The 15,773-nt window shown below is 38.7% G+C and overlaps 1 protein-coding gene across 9 annotated transcripts in view; it reads left to right on the top strand.

The window, feature by feature from the left end:
• CEP170 (centrosomal protein 170) overlaps positions 1-15,773 on the top strand; it is a 99,960-nt gene that overhangs the window by 21,614 nt on the left and 62,573 nt on the right. For all 9 annotated transcript variants that reach the window (XM_037069535.1, XM_037069534.1, XM_037069533.1 and 6 more), the window contains exons 2-4: positions 2,526-2,670; positions 5,416-5,505; positions 12,680-12,758. In XM_037069535.1, coding sequence (XP_036925430.1) covers positions 2,566-2,670; positions 5,416-5,505; positions 12,680-12,758 — 274 coding nt within the window. In that variant the 5' untranslated portion in view covers positions 2,526-2,565. The remainder of the gene's footprint in view (positions 1-2,525; positions 2,671-5,415; positions 5,506-12,679; positions 12,759-15,773) is intronic.

The following is a 15,773-nucleotide window of genomic DNA, read 5'->3' as shown; positions in this document are numbered from 1 at the left end:
TTTAGATGGGAGGCTTTTTCTCAGGCAAAGTTTGATTCTCTCTGCTTGTCCAGGAAGTATATACGAAATCCTAAAAACCGACTTGACAGCAAGCAGACGTGGCGGGGACTAAGAACACCAGCATCAGGGAGTTAGGTATTGAGTGGAAGGTTTGAGAAGCCGCATGAGTTGATCGTATCAATTAGATGAGCTAAAGGGAATACGACTTTTAGCTTTACAGAAAACATATGCTTATTTTGTTGAAACCCATTGTTTCTTGAATTTGTAGATAAATTTGTACCATATAAGATTTTTACCTTAACACAGAATTCTGCATTTTACAAAATTTCTCATCGTAGAGTATCTCATTCCACTGTGGTATAGTTCACTTCTAATTAAATTGTTTCAGAATGTATCACTTTGTGGAAAAACATTTACAGGTGCTGCTGTTTTTGATTTCGTAAGGAAAAACTGTTGAGTAGACGCTATCATTATTCTCATTGTATAGAAGAGAAAATAAAGGACATGGGGTAACTTGCAGAATCAGAAATGGTGGACCCCGGAGTCGGACCCTTCCTGTCAGTCTGTGTGACTCCAGGGTTTCTGTCCTTAATGGCTGAGCCACATCCTCCAGGACAACTGTGCTCAAAGCTCCATCCATTACAACTTCAGGAGTCCTGAAACCGTTTCAAGGTCATGAGGTTAAACCTGTTTTTATGATAATACAAAACAATATTTGCCTTTGTATTTTTATTGATATTTGAATGTAGAGAGTAAACAAATGGTGGGTAAGTTGCTGGCTCCTTAGCACATAGGTCAAGGTTTTAGTACCAACCTGTGCTACTAGTAATTGTGTTTTTCAGTGCCGTGCACTTGCTGGTTTCACCTGGGAATGTCGTTGATGAAGTGGTAAAAATGCCTAGTTTTATTTGATCTTGACCTTTGAGTCACAACTTTCTCCTGTTTTGTATGACTAAGTGAAAGCACATACAGACCATTAATGCCGTATACCGTGATTTGCAACCTTGTTCATCGCATGGCACACGTTCTGCGGCAAACCAAATAATGTATTATGTTTTTTGCTGATCTGACAAAGAAAATAGGTACAATTATGATTTATTCATATTGGATGGCTATTGTGTTGGCTGATGTCATTTTTTTATTTGACAATCTAAGGGAAAAGATGTCAGTACCCTACCTAGTCAAGAATTGCGCATTTTAAAAATTCTGCAGCATTTCAGTTGCAAATCGCTGTTGTTTCCCAAAGTACCATGGTTGTCTCAAGGAAAAGCATTTGTGCCATGGTTGGAGTTGTGAGCTGAACTAGCCATTTCTTTCCCAGAACACCATTTTTACTTGAAGCAATGATGGACAGACAAACTATGGTTTGTAGACATGGGTACAGAGGCTTCTCAACTTATGATGGAGTTATATTCTAATAAACCTATTGTGGGTTGAAAATATCGTAAGTTGAAAATGCATTTAATACACCTAACCTTCCCAACACCATACCTTAGCCTACCCTACCTTAAAAATGCTCAGAACACTTACTTTAGCTTAACAGTTGGGCTATTAATTATCTTGAGTTGCACCTCAAGGGTAATTGCCTTCCTTCTTTTTTTCATCAGAAGCAGGAGATGTATTTCATAGGCGTGATGGGATGCGAAAACACAATATCCCAAAAGAACGGCATGCACACTGCACACTGTAGAGCATCGGCTGTTCCTCCTTTTCATCACGTGACTGACTGGGAGCTGTGGCTGGTTGCCGCTCCCCAGCCTTACGAGAGGGTAGCAGACTGCAGGTCACTAGCCCAGGAAAAGATCAAAATTCAAAGTCTGAAGTGCTGTTTCTACTGAAAGTGTGTTGCTTTTCTACCATCATAAAGCATAAAGTTGCAAAACCTTAAATGGAACCACGTGAGTCAGGACTTCTGTATTTGGAAGACATTGAGCCTCTCACTCCAAAGAAAAGTGTTGACAAGGAAACTTTTGCCAATAATATTTGAGCTTTTGAGAAGAAAAAAAAGAATTTCAGAAAACTGGACTCTGCCGCCATGAGCCTGACAGCTGACTACCCTTGGTAGACAATGGACTGATTTCTTTGGTTTCCATTATTAGTCCTTATTCAGATATAAATATATTCATTTGAATTTAGTCTGTCTTTCTCAATCATGTATAAGTTAGATATTTGTTTGTGTAGTACTGCTAGTGTTAACTGATGTTAACATGATACTAATGTGACCATTTTCTTGAGGACTTAATCAACCTTTATAAGTGATGCTCCGTCTTTCAGGAGTGTGATAAAAGTTTATTAAGTTGACTATGTACATAATTATCTAAAATCTTTTTAGGTGGGTAAACTCAGGAGAACCTGTGCACTCCACTGGTTTTGTAGATAGGTCATTTCCTGGGCCCTGTAACTGTCTCTAGTCAGGGATGGATGTTGAATGCTGCTCTATTCTTAGACCTACTGATAGGCTCTGATGATTGGATGCTCATGCTAAAAATATCTGAATGTGTGTGTTTTTGAACATCTCTCTGCAGGATGACGTAGCTTTGCCAAGACTAAGAAGCTAAGCAGAAAATGAGCTTAACATCCTGGTTTTTGGTGAGCAGTGGAGGCACTCGCCACAGGCTGCCACGAGAAATGATTTTTGTCGGGAGAGATGACTGTGAGCTCATGTTGCAGGTAATTGAATCAGCTTTCTATGTGTGTCTACTCAAAATCTGGAATGGGTGTGAAATATTTTTCTACTCCTTTGGAGAAGAACACTACATCAATTTGAACTTTCTGGCTCTCCCTCTTTTAGCTCTATCTACCAGTTGAATTAATTAGTTTTCTCCTCATTGAATCATTTAAAAATAAGTTCCAAGTCTTGGGGATTATACAGGGTCTGGTACCAATAATGCCCCCTTTTTATTATAAGATCTTTTATTACAAAATTATAATCTTGTAATTCTGTAACCTAACAATATCCCATTCAAGCACACCATATGACATTTTAGGTCAAATGTTCAAATTAAAGCTGTAAATCATTACACCCATATTATTCTCTTACCAACCACACTCAAGCAGGTGTTACTTCTGCCGGACCTTGTATTTTGAAAACTCAGATTTCAGCAATTTAAAAATAAGACTTGTAAGCAATCCATAAAATTAGCTTAGTGTAAGTAAAACTGCATATCAATCCTGGAAACTTCAGTGATACTGATACCAGTTTCACTGCTTCTTTGGGAGATGTCCTTTATGATACCTTCCGGTAGTTTGTGCGTAATTAATATTGTTGGCATTTACTGAATTCGGTTTGAAAGAGTTAGTTGTAAATGTAAGAGCCCTGGCCAGGGCTCAGTTGGTCAGAGCATCATCCCATACACCAAAAGGTTGTGGGTTTGATTCCCAGTGAGGGCACATGCCTGGGTTACAGGTTGCATCCTCAGTCAGGGTGCATACAGGTAGCGACCAGTTGATGATTCTCCCACTGATATATCTACTTCTCCTTCCTCTCTCTAAAATCAATGAGCATGTCCTCAGGTGGTGATTAAAAAAGGAATACTTTTAAGATACTTTTGAGTGAGATAATTAACAGAAAAATAGATCTTTAGATTTTTGATGATAGATATTTTAATAGGTCCTGGCAACCTAGAATAAAATTTTATTCCCTTGTTTCTCCCTCCACCCCCCTATTGGTTTACAATGTAAATAAGAACTTAGAGTAGAAATGTTTATTAGCCTAGTGGTTCTCAATGGGAGGATCCTGCCTCCCCAAGAGCATTTAGTGGTATCTGGAGACACTGTGATTATTACAAGTGGTTGGTGGTTGGCATTGGTTACTACTGACAACCCATAAGCAGTGACCAAGAAGCCAGGGGTGCTGCTAAGCTTCCTGCAATGGACAGCATCCTTCTTCCCACCACTACTGGATACACACAACAGAGAGGGAAGGATCTGGCCCAAAACAGCGATAGTGCTGAGAGTGGGAAACCCTGAATTACCCCTAGGAGAATCAAATTTGTATGTGCTTATTACATTTTTACTTTAAAATTGAAGCACTTATTTTATAGTTTTGAGACAATAAAAGTAAAGCCACTGTATAGCCTTATGAGTAGCTGAGTAAGTTGCATGTACAATGCCACCTTAATTAAACAAATTCAGTGAGAGAAATAGAAGAGTGCAGGGATTTTCTGGGGCTCCACAGTGAGATGGAGCGGTGAGGTGGCAGCTGAGAAAAAGGCAGTAATGATTTTTTTCTGGATATAAGCCCGCTGGACTGGACCGTGCCTTAGGTTCAGGCGGGGGAACTTACTCACCAGAGAGTGGAAGAGGTGCTTTCCACGTGTCATTCCAAGAGAGGTGGGAATGGCTATTTAGGAGCTGGCAGGGCAAGGCTCTTCTTACATGGAGATAAGGAGAATTACAAATGGAAGCTGAGAGTCCAAGGAGACCTGCGTGGGCCCCCAGTATCAGAGGAGCTACCCAGAGAAGGAGCTCAGCAGAGGGTCCTCTGTGAGTATGCACTGAGTGCTGATCCGCACAGACACAGGAAGATCAGATTCACAGTTCCTGATGCGGTCACAGCTGGGAACAGTGCCCCCAACAGCCTGACTGGAGAACCTCACTGTTCACCGGGCACTGCTCTCCGTAGAGGGGCGTAATTCACCCTAGCCTTTCTCCCTTCCTCTCAGTTCTTTTCATGGATTCCCAGTGAGAATCCATATTTGGGGGGTTTTAAAGAAAATTTCATTTTATTTACTTTTAGATAGCAGGGAAGGGAGAGAGAAAGAGAGAGAAATATCAATGTGTGGTTGTCTCTTGTGCCCCCTACTGGGGACCTGGCCCACAACCCAGGCATCTGTCCTGAGCAGGAATCAAACTGGCGACCCTTTGGTTCACAGGCTGGTACTCAGTCCAATGGGCCACACCAGCCAGGGCCTAATCCATGTTTTAAGAGAGGATAATGTTATTCAGGAACATGGCACACTGTGTCTTTTTTCTCTAAATCTTTGGCCTTTCTTGTACAGTTTATGTTGTAATTTTCACTACTAAAAGAAGAAAATTCTATAGGGTACTTTTTTTTACAACATACGTAAAACATAAAACTATAATTTGCATGATTTCCATATAACAGTTTTAAGTTATAATAAAATATGCATACACTCAACAAAGCCAGCTGATTTAAATTCTCTCAAAAGTAGAATGTGTGAATTTGGTAGGAAAGAATGTCTTGAAATTATGGCTGCTTTCCTCTGTGGGGAGCGATGCCAAGTTTGTGTTGTATCATAACATAGCTTAAATACAATTTAATGTACTTTGACATTTTCCTATGTTTATCTACTAACCTATTAATATAATTAAAATATCTAGCCAGAAATCTTTGGGTTTGTTACTTATTCCAGTATTTCCTTACATTTGTTAATTTTTCAAACTGTCTTCCAGTCTCGTAGTGTGGATAAGCAGCACGCTGTGATCAATTATGATGCCTCTGCGGACGAGCATTTGGTCAAGGATTTGGGCAGCCTAAACGGGGTATGTTAAGCATTTATTTATTTATTTGTTTATCGACTTAATTTGATTATTGGTTTCAGGTTGTGTAATGACGAATCAGATTGCATTTCCTGTATTGTGTTGTCTTGTGTTGTATTTCCTTTCCTGTTTTTTGCGCTTCGGTTTTAAATACTTACGGGGTACATAACACTTTGGGGACCATACAAGAGGATATGAAACTCGCCCATGCTCCCAAGAAACTGCCCAGGAAATAAACACAAGAGCTCAGAAGTTTGTTGGTTATCACCTGTGATGCTTAAGAAAGTCTTCTTTAAGGAGATGAGGTGAAAACTTGACCTCACCAGATGACTTAGATTTATATGTGGGAAAACAGCTGGAAAGCCATGGCAGTGAGAATACAGAAAAGCCTTCCTGGGAGGCAGAGAAGTGTAGGTTAACTTTGGAAAATGAAGGTGGAGATGTGGTTTGATGCTAGGTGGTGGGGGGGGCTTTGGACCTTCTATTCTAGAGTAAAAAGAAATGAAGCATTTCCCAGGGAACCCGGTTACCTGGACAAATATGCTGTAAACACCGGTGTTCATTCTTGTTGCTTTGGGTTCCTGCTTTGAAGANCCAAATGACTTAGATTTATATGTGGGAAAACAGCTGAAAGCCGTGGCAGTGAGAATACAGAAAAGCCTTCCTGGGAGGCAAAGAAGTGTAGGTTAACTTTGGAAAATGAAGGTGGAGATGTGGTTTGATGCTAGGTGGTGGGGGGGGCTTTGGACCTTCTATTCTAGAGTAAAAAGAAATGAAGCATTTCCCAGGGAACCCGGTTACCTGGACAAATATGCTGTAAACACCGGTGTTCATTCTTGTTGCTTTGGGTTCCTGCTTTGAAGATATTTTTGTTATTGCAGTGAGGTTTTTTTCCTAATTCTTCATTTTGTCTCTCTACATCAGCAGAACATAGTAGTCACAGACTAAGAGAAAGCTGAAGTATTGAATAATTTATCTTATTTTTTTCTCCATTTTCTTAATGGCTCTGCTAACATAAGCAAATACAGTATTGTTCATATTTGTGCTGTTGAATATCTTAACATGTGTGTAACAGAAACTAAATGTATCCCAACTGCTTCGAACTGCTTCTGCTTCTCGAAACATACATTAAACATTATATGCAAAAGCATATGCAGAAAACTGGCGAGTACAGTGAAACATTTTTCCTTGTTCTGAATTGGGCTGCGTCTGAAGGACTTTTGTTTTTATTCTTTGAGATGATTTCTGTAGCCGTGTTTTTCTGTTGGGTCTACCCAAGCCTTTGTTCCCCGTGGCACAAAGAACTAAGTGTGCCTTCTCCAGCCTTGAACTGAAAGATCTCACGTTGGGCATCATCCACATTTCCAGATTTAGGCTGCATCGTACTTGCCCTGCTGTACCTCCAGAACACCGTACCTCCAGTTCGTGCTACGCTCTCTCCTCTAGAGAATTCATTCGAGTTCCTCCAGCCTGGGACTTCTCCCATCTGCCTTGTCATTGATAGAATTCGTACTTGTTTGTAAAAGTGAAACCCAAATTCCACATTTCATGAAGGAAGCAAAGAAAAGATATTTAGGAGGGGTAACCAGCTGATGTTGTTCACACATTGAATGGATTAAAGTGGAAGGAAATAGGCAGAGTAGGTAGGAAGTGTTTTCACACGAGACATCTAAGTAAGCAGTTCTTCTTCCAGCTCCTTTTTGCAGAATTACTGTCTTCCTTCTCCACACCTCTGTGTTTTCGGGGCTCTGGATACTCAGCCTTGCGTTAAATCTACTTTTGCACTCTGTGGTTCTGCTGCATTTTGGTCTTCTGAACAGTTCGTGTGTCCTTGGCTCTTAGAGTGGCCAGCCCCAGGCTCTGCATGGTGTGTGAACCCAGTGAATCTTCTTTGGCAGGAATTGAATAAAATTTCTACACGAAGAACTTTAAAGAGGACGCTTTTAACACATTTCCATATGTAGAATATTTTAATAATGTTATGTTCTGTTTTGAAGACCAGAGTGTTTGACCTTGATTACAGTGCTGTTCAGAGGTGTCTTGACATTATTACCTTAGAAAATAAGAGGTGAGAAAGACATCACAGTGTAATTTGTAAGAGATTATGACCAAATATAAAAATCATTTGGTGTTGATTGTAAAATGAGGTGAAACGTTAAGTTCTAAGTTACTCTAGACTGACCTTTCTCGTAATTTGATTATATTGAATAATTTTATGGAATGCAATAAATCACAGAGAGCAACATCTGCATTTTGAACTTGAGAAATCAGGACCTGAATTTGAATCTCAATCCATAATTTACCAGTGATCCAACCTGGGACAAACCACCTAATCTCTCTGAACTTCAGTTTCCTAATATATATTGATATTAGTTCTCAGAGTTGTATGAAAGTATAATGAGTCAAAGTTTATGAATTTTAAGACTCTGTGCAAAATTTAGTTACCTTGCTTCAGCTTTAAAACAGTGAAACAAGAATTCCCTCTCTGTAGTATTAAAAGGAATAAATTTGACTGTACATGTGGGTACGTGTCTGTTACAGAACTTCAAAGCATTACATGAATGATAAATGTACTGTTTACCCAAAGGACAGCCTTGGAAGTATGCCGAAGTCTGTGAACTATGACTGTAACGTATTTTATTCATGAGAGAATGTGTAGAGTATTGTTCACAGCCTACTTACTCTCAATATTCATATACATCTAGAAATTTGAGCATCAGGTTAAAAGTAGTAATTCCAGGAGTCGGGGGATAATGTAGTGGTTATGAGCCCAGCTTGAAATCATACAAGTGATATAACTTTAGACAGGTTACTTAATCATTTTGCTCCTCGATTTTTTAAAAATAGAAATAGTAAACTGGTAATCCTCCCAGATGGTTGTGAAGCTATGGATAAGTTAATCATTTAGGTGGCTTTTAACAGTAAGCATTCATAAGTGTTAGTTGCCCTCTTGGTAAGAAAAGCAGGTAAAACAAGTTTGTCACCCTGTCTAGCCTGTGTACTTTTCCATAAATATACCGTTGTATTTTTCTTAAAAAGCATTTACCAACTAAACTCAGTTTTTAAATAACTCTACCTATTTCCACTTCTACTCCTCTCTTCCATTGTATCCTCAAGTCCACCCCCAAGAGACCTAGATTTAAACTTGATGTCACTGGCACCGGAAATGAGGTTGCTCTGCTTGGGGAAGCAGCACCTGGATCTGTTGCGGACGTGGAGTCACTTCCCTGCAAACCCCTGACCCCTCTGTCCCTGAGAACCCCTGTCTGCCTTCCATCCTTCCCGCTGCCCCCTCCACTGGAGCACTCGCCCCTCTGATAGCACCAGGCCCTCTGGTACCCCTGGCATCCGTTCCACTTCACCCTTTGTTGTTGGGCTGCCCCTCAGCTCCCTGTGTTCGGGCCACTGCTGTGACCCCCTTTCAGGCTGCAGTTCCTGCCAGCATCAGACCAGTGTGGTGTGGACTGTGGAAGATGCAAAGGAACCGTCTGGGAAGAAGAGCAGACTTGTCACTGACAGTGTGATTGAAGTGGTTGAGCTCCCAGCCACTCCATTCAGATTTCCGGGAAAATTAATATATTACATGGTGGCTATAAGATTTCATACTATCCATTATGTAATTTAGTGGTATAGAAATTAAATAGGTGTTTATCTAGTTGGGTTTGCTTCTGTGAGGTTAGTGGTTTGCATGGGGGGGTTTAGGGCTCTGGGTTGGGCTCCCAGGCTTCCTTGGCGAGGAGAGAACATGGCATTTGTAGCTCAGACACCTGACTTTGAACTTCCCCGGTTCTCTTCTGCACCTGGAGATCTTGGTTGGCTGTTACTTCACTCTCTGGGCGCTGTTGTCCTGTCACCCCACCTTCCAGGTAGAGGTCCAATCAAATACCACAAGGAAACAAGACCTCTTTTTCATTCCATGTTTAGTTTATTAAAATGCTTTATAATTGCTGTAATAAAATGATTTTTTTCGCATGTGGTGCTTTGAAATTTTCTCTCCTCCTTTTATAGTTTTAGACTTTCAGGAAACTATTTTCTGGCAGCTGTTTTCACTTGCATTTTTGTGAGCTGATACTTCGCGTCTGGCTCCTATTTCCTAAGTCTTTTTAGACCTTGGGGAATATTTCTGTCATAAAGGTCAACATGTGAAAATTGTATGTTTGTTGATATCTGGAAGTACTTAGTCCATGTGTTAAACACACAATAGGTACTTAATATTTAATAGAGATGAGCAGTCTTAAGCTTTAAAATGGATCTTTAGGTCATTTTTAGCACTTTGAATAAATATGGTATTTTAGGTTGAGACAGTTCTAAATAAGATTGGCTTAGAGCTGTGGTATCCCTCTTACACAGTGCACCTAATTGTTTATCTTCTGCACACTGCACATTAGTGAATTAATATTTTCTTTTATTCTTTTCTATCATTTACCTCAGCCTTTTTGTTTTGTAATTATATGTAGAATATTTTGACAAACTCAAGATGAAAGTTTTAAAGCACTCTAAAATACTCATGTGGGAAATGAACCTGCAATTAGAGTTTTAAATGCCGGAAGCCACCACATTTTCTTTGTATTAACATTTCGACCTTTCTGTGAAGCAGGGTGTATCATACGATTTAGGGTTACTCACAAATCACCCACACTAAGTGTGATCCTGAGTTTAGCAGTATTACATTGTCTCCAAGTTATCTGTACTTGATAAAATTTCTCCTAATTTTTTTGTAGTCTTAGAAACTAGTATCTGTGGTGTATTACAAAGTGCCAGTTAATGCATAGGTATTTGAGAATAAGAGCATGAGAACATAACCCCCTTAGTATATTTTACTGAATGTCATTCCGGACCCTTCTAAACTTCCCCACCATTGTCATAGTCATCCCAAGTAAGATATTGTGGATATCCTAAGTGCAATAAAACTGAAGATGGAAAAATGGAATTCAAAGGAAAAGAGTAAAGTAATTTTTGAAGTTTCCACTTATCGAAGAAAATCTTGTGTATTTTATATAATGTCTGCATTCTGGGCAGTTAAGTATTGTCACGTGTTCTATAAATTTAGCAAATTGGAGGTCTTGAACTTCTAGCAGGCCAGAAATAGTAGTCATCACCGTTTGCTGTCCGTGTCTAGGGAAACTTTCACTCTTTACAAATAATCTGTAGAAGTAAGCATAAAAAAGGTAATGAAAAACGTGAAATTGTAATAAAACATTAGGCATGACAAACTCATTTTTTTTTTGCATATTTTTATGCTTTTGAAAGTTATATGCTACATAAAATGGTTTTTGTTCTTTGAATACCGCGAACTGCTCATCGCTTGTCATGCATTCTCCTGGGATATATTCATTTTATAAATATTGAATTTCAGATTCAGATTTCTGGTACATCTCTAGCTGGTATCTCATTCATCATTATTTCTAGTTCTTGCTCTTGCATTTTCAAAATGCATCATGTGGCAGCTTAAAATTTTATTAAGAGGATGGCCTTTTTTTTTTTTTTTTTGCAATTGCAAAAATTTTCTTAGTTTTAGATTTATAAGCAACAGTTAAAAGAATCATGCAGTGTTTTTTAACAAAAGTAACCTAAACCATAATGTATTTAAAAAGCTTTGGACTGGAGTTTTAAATTTTTTTAATTTTTATTTTTAGAGGGGAAGGGAAGGAGAGAGGGAGAGAAATATCAATGTATGGTTTCCTCTCGTGAATCCCCCGCCAGGAACTGGCCTGCAACACAGGCATGCGCCCTGACTAGGAATCGAACCAGGGTTGTTTGGTTTGCAGGCCCGCCCTCAATCCGCTGAGCTACACCAGCCAGGGCAAGTTTTAAAATTTTTTGATGCTTATGATCTAACTTTTATATAAATGCCCTCCTTAAGCATTTGTTTAATACTTTCAAACTAAATCAAATAAGTGTTGGAACAAAAGCATCAAGAATTGAGAAAGAATCCACTCCAAAAGTTTTTTAAAAATACACAATGGTTTAGGTTAGGTTTTTGATGAAAAATATTACATGATTCTTCTTGAATGGCTAACTGGATGAAAAGTACTCAAAATCTTTTGTCTTTGATACATTCTGTCTTCTTGAGTTAGACAAATTCCTACATTAGAGAAAGTTCATCTTAGGATTATCTTCATGTGAAGACTCACCATCTATATTGCTTACATTATCATCAGTTTTATCATCATCACTGTGGTCTGCAATGATGCTGTCTGTCTTTCCGACTTCATCTTATAATTGTGAAATATCTTCCTGCCTGTGTTCTCCTTTCCTTTATGGAAATTAAATGAAAAAATTATTTTTGATTTTTTAACTGAATGTTTTGGGGTGACACTGGTTATAGTAGAATTATGTTGGTGTCAGGTGTACGGTTCTGTAACATATCATCACTATAGTGCGTTGTGTGTTCACCAGCCCAGTGAAAAATTCTGAATCTCAGTTGATAGCTAAACAAACAAATAAAAAAAAGGACAGATAGTGTTTCCAGATGTTTTTTATATTTTCTTGGCAAGATGATGCAATAGTTTGGGGAGTGGAGTAAGAAGACTGAAGGTTGGTGCAATAAGTGATGATTTGTTTCACAATTGCATCATTCTGCTCTATCTGTGCCTTGCACTAAAGTTGCCGCCAGCCACATGTGACTGTTGAGCACTTGAAATGTACTTTTCTGAAAAGTACCAAAAAAAAAAAAAGGTAAAATTTCATAAAGGGTCCAAAGAAATCATCGTAATTATAAAACAGAATGGGATTTATTCAATGTTTCCAAAGTATTATTGTTCTTTTGAAAAGCTGAAAAAATAAAAGTAATGAAATAGCAACTCTAGGAAATAATCCAAATTGCCCCAACAAGCTAACATGAGTTTGGTACATTCTGATCATATCGAGAGTTAGGTGTCCTTCGCAGTTTGCCAGTTGCAGACTGGCAGCTCTTCTTGGCAGTGTAGTGAGGTGCCTGGATTTGCCTTGGCTGAGTGGTGGACCCAGAGGAATTGCAGCCTGGCTCTCAGCGAGTTACTAGTAACAGGATAAAGGGCTTAGTGTGGGATGTTTTATCAGCATGTAAGACGTAGGACACATTTTATGTGGCATAAACTGTATTGGCCACCATATGATATGTACTTGTAAGTATCAGTTTGGAAGATTTGCTCATCTGAAATGGAATAATTAATATGTCTGTTTTTTTTTCTTGTAGACTTTTGTGAATGATGTAAGGATTCCAGAACAGACTTATATCACCTTGAAACTTGAAGATAAGCTGAGATTTGGATATGATATCCTTATATGGTTTTGTGCATTTATTAAATTTATTCAAAAACCTTTAGTCCTCTTGAGACTTAAAAATTCACAATATAGGCATGCTAGAAGTGTCTGTGTTTTCCCATACTAAAATGCATGTTTAAAAATAATATATACATATTTTTTGTTACTATGCCTGTTTCTAAAAATAATCCTGGAAGAGTTGGTAGACTTTGCTCCTCCCCCTGCCCCCACTGTGTATTTTTAGCAGAACGTCTCCATGCAGTGCTATTGCATGTGTAGTTTGGGTGTCAGAGAATGGAACTGGGAAGAGGAGAGGAAAGTGTTTAATATTAGCTCAGCCCAGAGAAATTGGGGGGGTGGGGGATGTTTGATCATGGCGCACACCGACCTCCCAGGAGGAATGTGCAAGTTTAACCCTGCCTTTCCTTTGTTCCTACTTTTATTCCACTTTGGTTATTTCATCTCCTTGCCTATTTATTTCAACATTTTTACTATCCTATGTATTCTAAGACCCATGCTGCCTTATGAAGTACATAATACACTTTATATTTAATAATCTTCTGTTTAAAAATGTGATTCTAAGAACAGAACAGGGACGTGACTGGTCCACTCCCTACGGTAGGGCGAAGAATCACTAGTGAAGGGACATGATTGATTGAAGAATAGAAACATTTCTGTCTATACAAGGCAAAAGCTTTGTAAAGAGGGCTTACTTATGTTTAAAATTCAAATATTCCACATAATGCTGACAATTCTTGGTGAGTTTTAATTTTTTCAATTACTACATTTATCTAGAGTTCGAGATTAAGGAATGCATTACACATTTTGGCTTCTTGGACAGATTTTTATCACTAGCAGAGAAAAGATAGCCTCAGATAAGTAGAATTGATCCTTAGGTAAAGTCAATATACTAACACTATAAAATCCCTCTTAGAGCATAACTACTTTTTATTTTATATTTAACTTAAATCTTTATGAAAAAATAGTTTGGTAGCACATCACGTAACTGTTATAATTGTAGAGCCGAAGGAACATGTGAGTGCAGCCATTGAACATTAATACTTTGGAGTTGCATAGTTTAAATCTTTTTAAAGATATATATCACACAGAGTAGTTAAGAATTAGCACTAAAACCTTGATGCACAGGTCGTTTTCCACCAGCATAACGTTTTATCAAAAAGCAAATGCAAATCTACTTTGTTTGTAAGTACCTCCTTAATCCATTTGGCACCAGCTACTAGTGTTGAGCCAGAGCTACAAACCAAATCCTAAAGTTAGGCTCAGTTGATTTTATTCTTTTAAAATAGTATTCCAGCCCTGGCTGGCGTAGCTCAGTGGATTGAGTGCCAGTCTGCAAACCAAAGGGTCACTGGTCCATTCCCAGATAAGGGCACATGCCTGGGTTGCTGGCCAGGTCGCCAGTAAGGGGTGCACAAGAGGCAGTCACACATTGATGTTTCTCTCCCTCTCTATTCCTCCTTTCCCCTCTCTCTAAACATAAATAAAATCTTAAAAAATAGTATTTCATGTTGCTAATGAGTTTTGAGCACTCGATATAAATGAACATTGGATGTTACAGTGGCAGAAATTTTATATAGGATGAATTTTACAAAATAGGTTATATAATTACCTTTACTTGTTCTGTATTTAGCTATCCCAAACTGATGTACTTTATATGAAAATTAGAGATAATAATTGGTTAGTGTACAAATTGCTATACCTTGGAGTGGGAAACTACTCTAAAAATGCTACAGTGATTGAAAGAACACTTTACCATAAATTGGGACTAGAACTAAGAAACACAACTTATCTGCCAAAAATACTTTTTCTACTAGAGTAATTAAATTGGTTAGAGTAATAATTGGTTAGTGTACAAATTGCTATACCTTGGAGTGGGAAACTACTCTAAAAATGCTACAGTGATTGAAAGAACACTTTACCATAAATTGGGACTAGAACTAAGAAACACAACTTATCTGCCAAAAATACTTTTTCTACTAGAGTAATTAAATATTTGGGAAAGCAAGTAGTGAAATATTCAACTTTAAGAAATGACTGTAAACTCAGGAGGGATACTAAAATGCTGCAGTAATGAAGATAAACTTCAAAAAGAGCTCATAAATCTCCAAGTGGCCAAAAATGTAGCAGATAAGCAAGCCTACATTCATTCATGTCAAGTTTTTTTTTATTAAATGTCTCCTCTGTGCCGTGCAGAGCCCGTCTCCGTAGTCTGGGGATGCAGGAGTGAATAAAACAGAGCACAGCCTCTGGCCTCCTGGAGTTTACACTTAATGCGTTGGTGAGACCTGACCACACACACAGAGAAGGGTAATCAATCAAGGGGGTGAGAAGTTTTATGGAGAAAAACTGAGTGAAGGATACAGACAACTAGTGGTGGTGGGTGCAGAGTTACCATTTTAAAAGGGAGATTCGCGAAGACCTCTCTGAGACACCAGTATTAGGGCAGAGATGGGGAGAAGGTGAATGTGATGGCCACAGGGTATCTGGAGAAATTGCTTTTCCGGCTGATGGAAGAGATCAGGGCAAAGGGCTTGAAGCAGAACCGGTTTGTCACGTTTAAGGAACAGCTGGACTAGTGAGGGAGGCTGGAGCCCCTAGAGTGGGGTGTGGGGGGCCGGAATGCAGATCGCTCCAGAGTCATTAGTGAAACATCAGTTGTCTTTGAAAGAGATTTAACTGATAAGAAAAAGCTCCTTGTACTCTTATCTTAACCAGGGTAGCTACCTTTTCTCACGTTCTTCATTTTTATAGATTCATATTTTCATCCAGTATCATTTTCTTTCTGCCTCACATTTCTTGCAATATAGTTTGGCTGGTGATGCATTCTTTCAGCTGTCTGGAAAAGTATTTCACCTCAGGTATTGGCAGTTGTTATTGCTGGGTTTAGAATTTGAGGGGACATTTCTTTTCTTTCCGCACTTTAAGATATTCCTCCACGGTATTCTTGCTTGTACTGTTTCCCTGTATCTGTGATTTTGAGCCATTTGATTATGGCATCCCTGGGT

The sequence above is a fragment of the Sturnira hondurensis genome, unplaced genomic scaffold (assembly GCF_014824575.4).
Source record: "Sturnira hondurensis isolate 20B ecotype Veracruz unplaced genomic scaffold, ASM1482457v3 Scaffold0018525, whole genome shotgun sequence".
Lineage (NCBI taxonomy): Eukaryota > Metazoa > Chordata > Mammalia > Chiroptera > Phyllostomidae > Sturnira > Sturnira hondurensis.
Note: the sequence above shows the minus strand (reverse complement) of the source record. Positions and strands in the feature narration are given on the sequence as shown.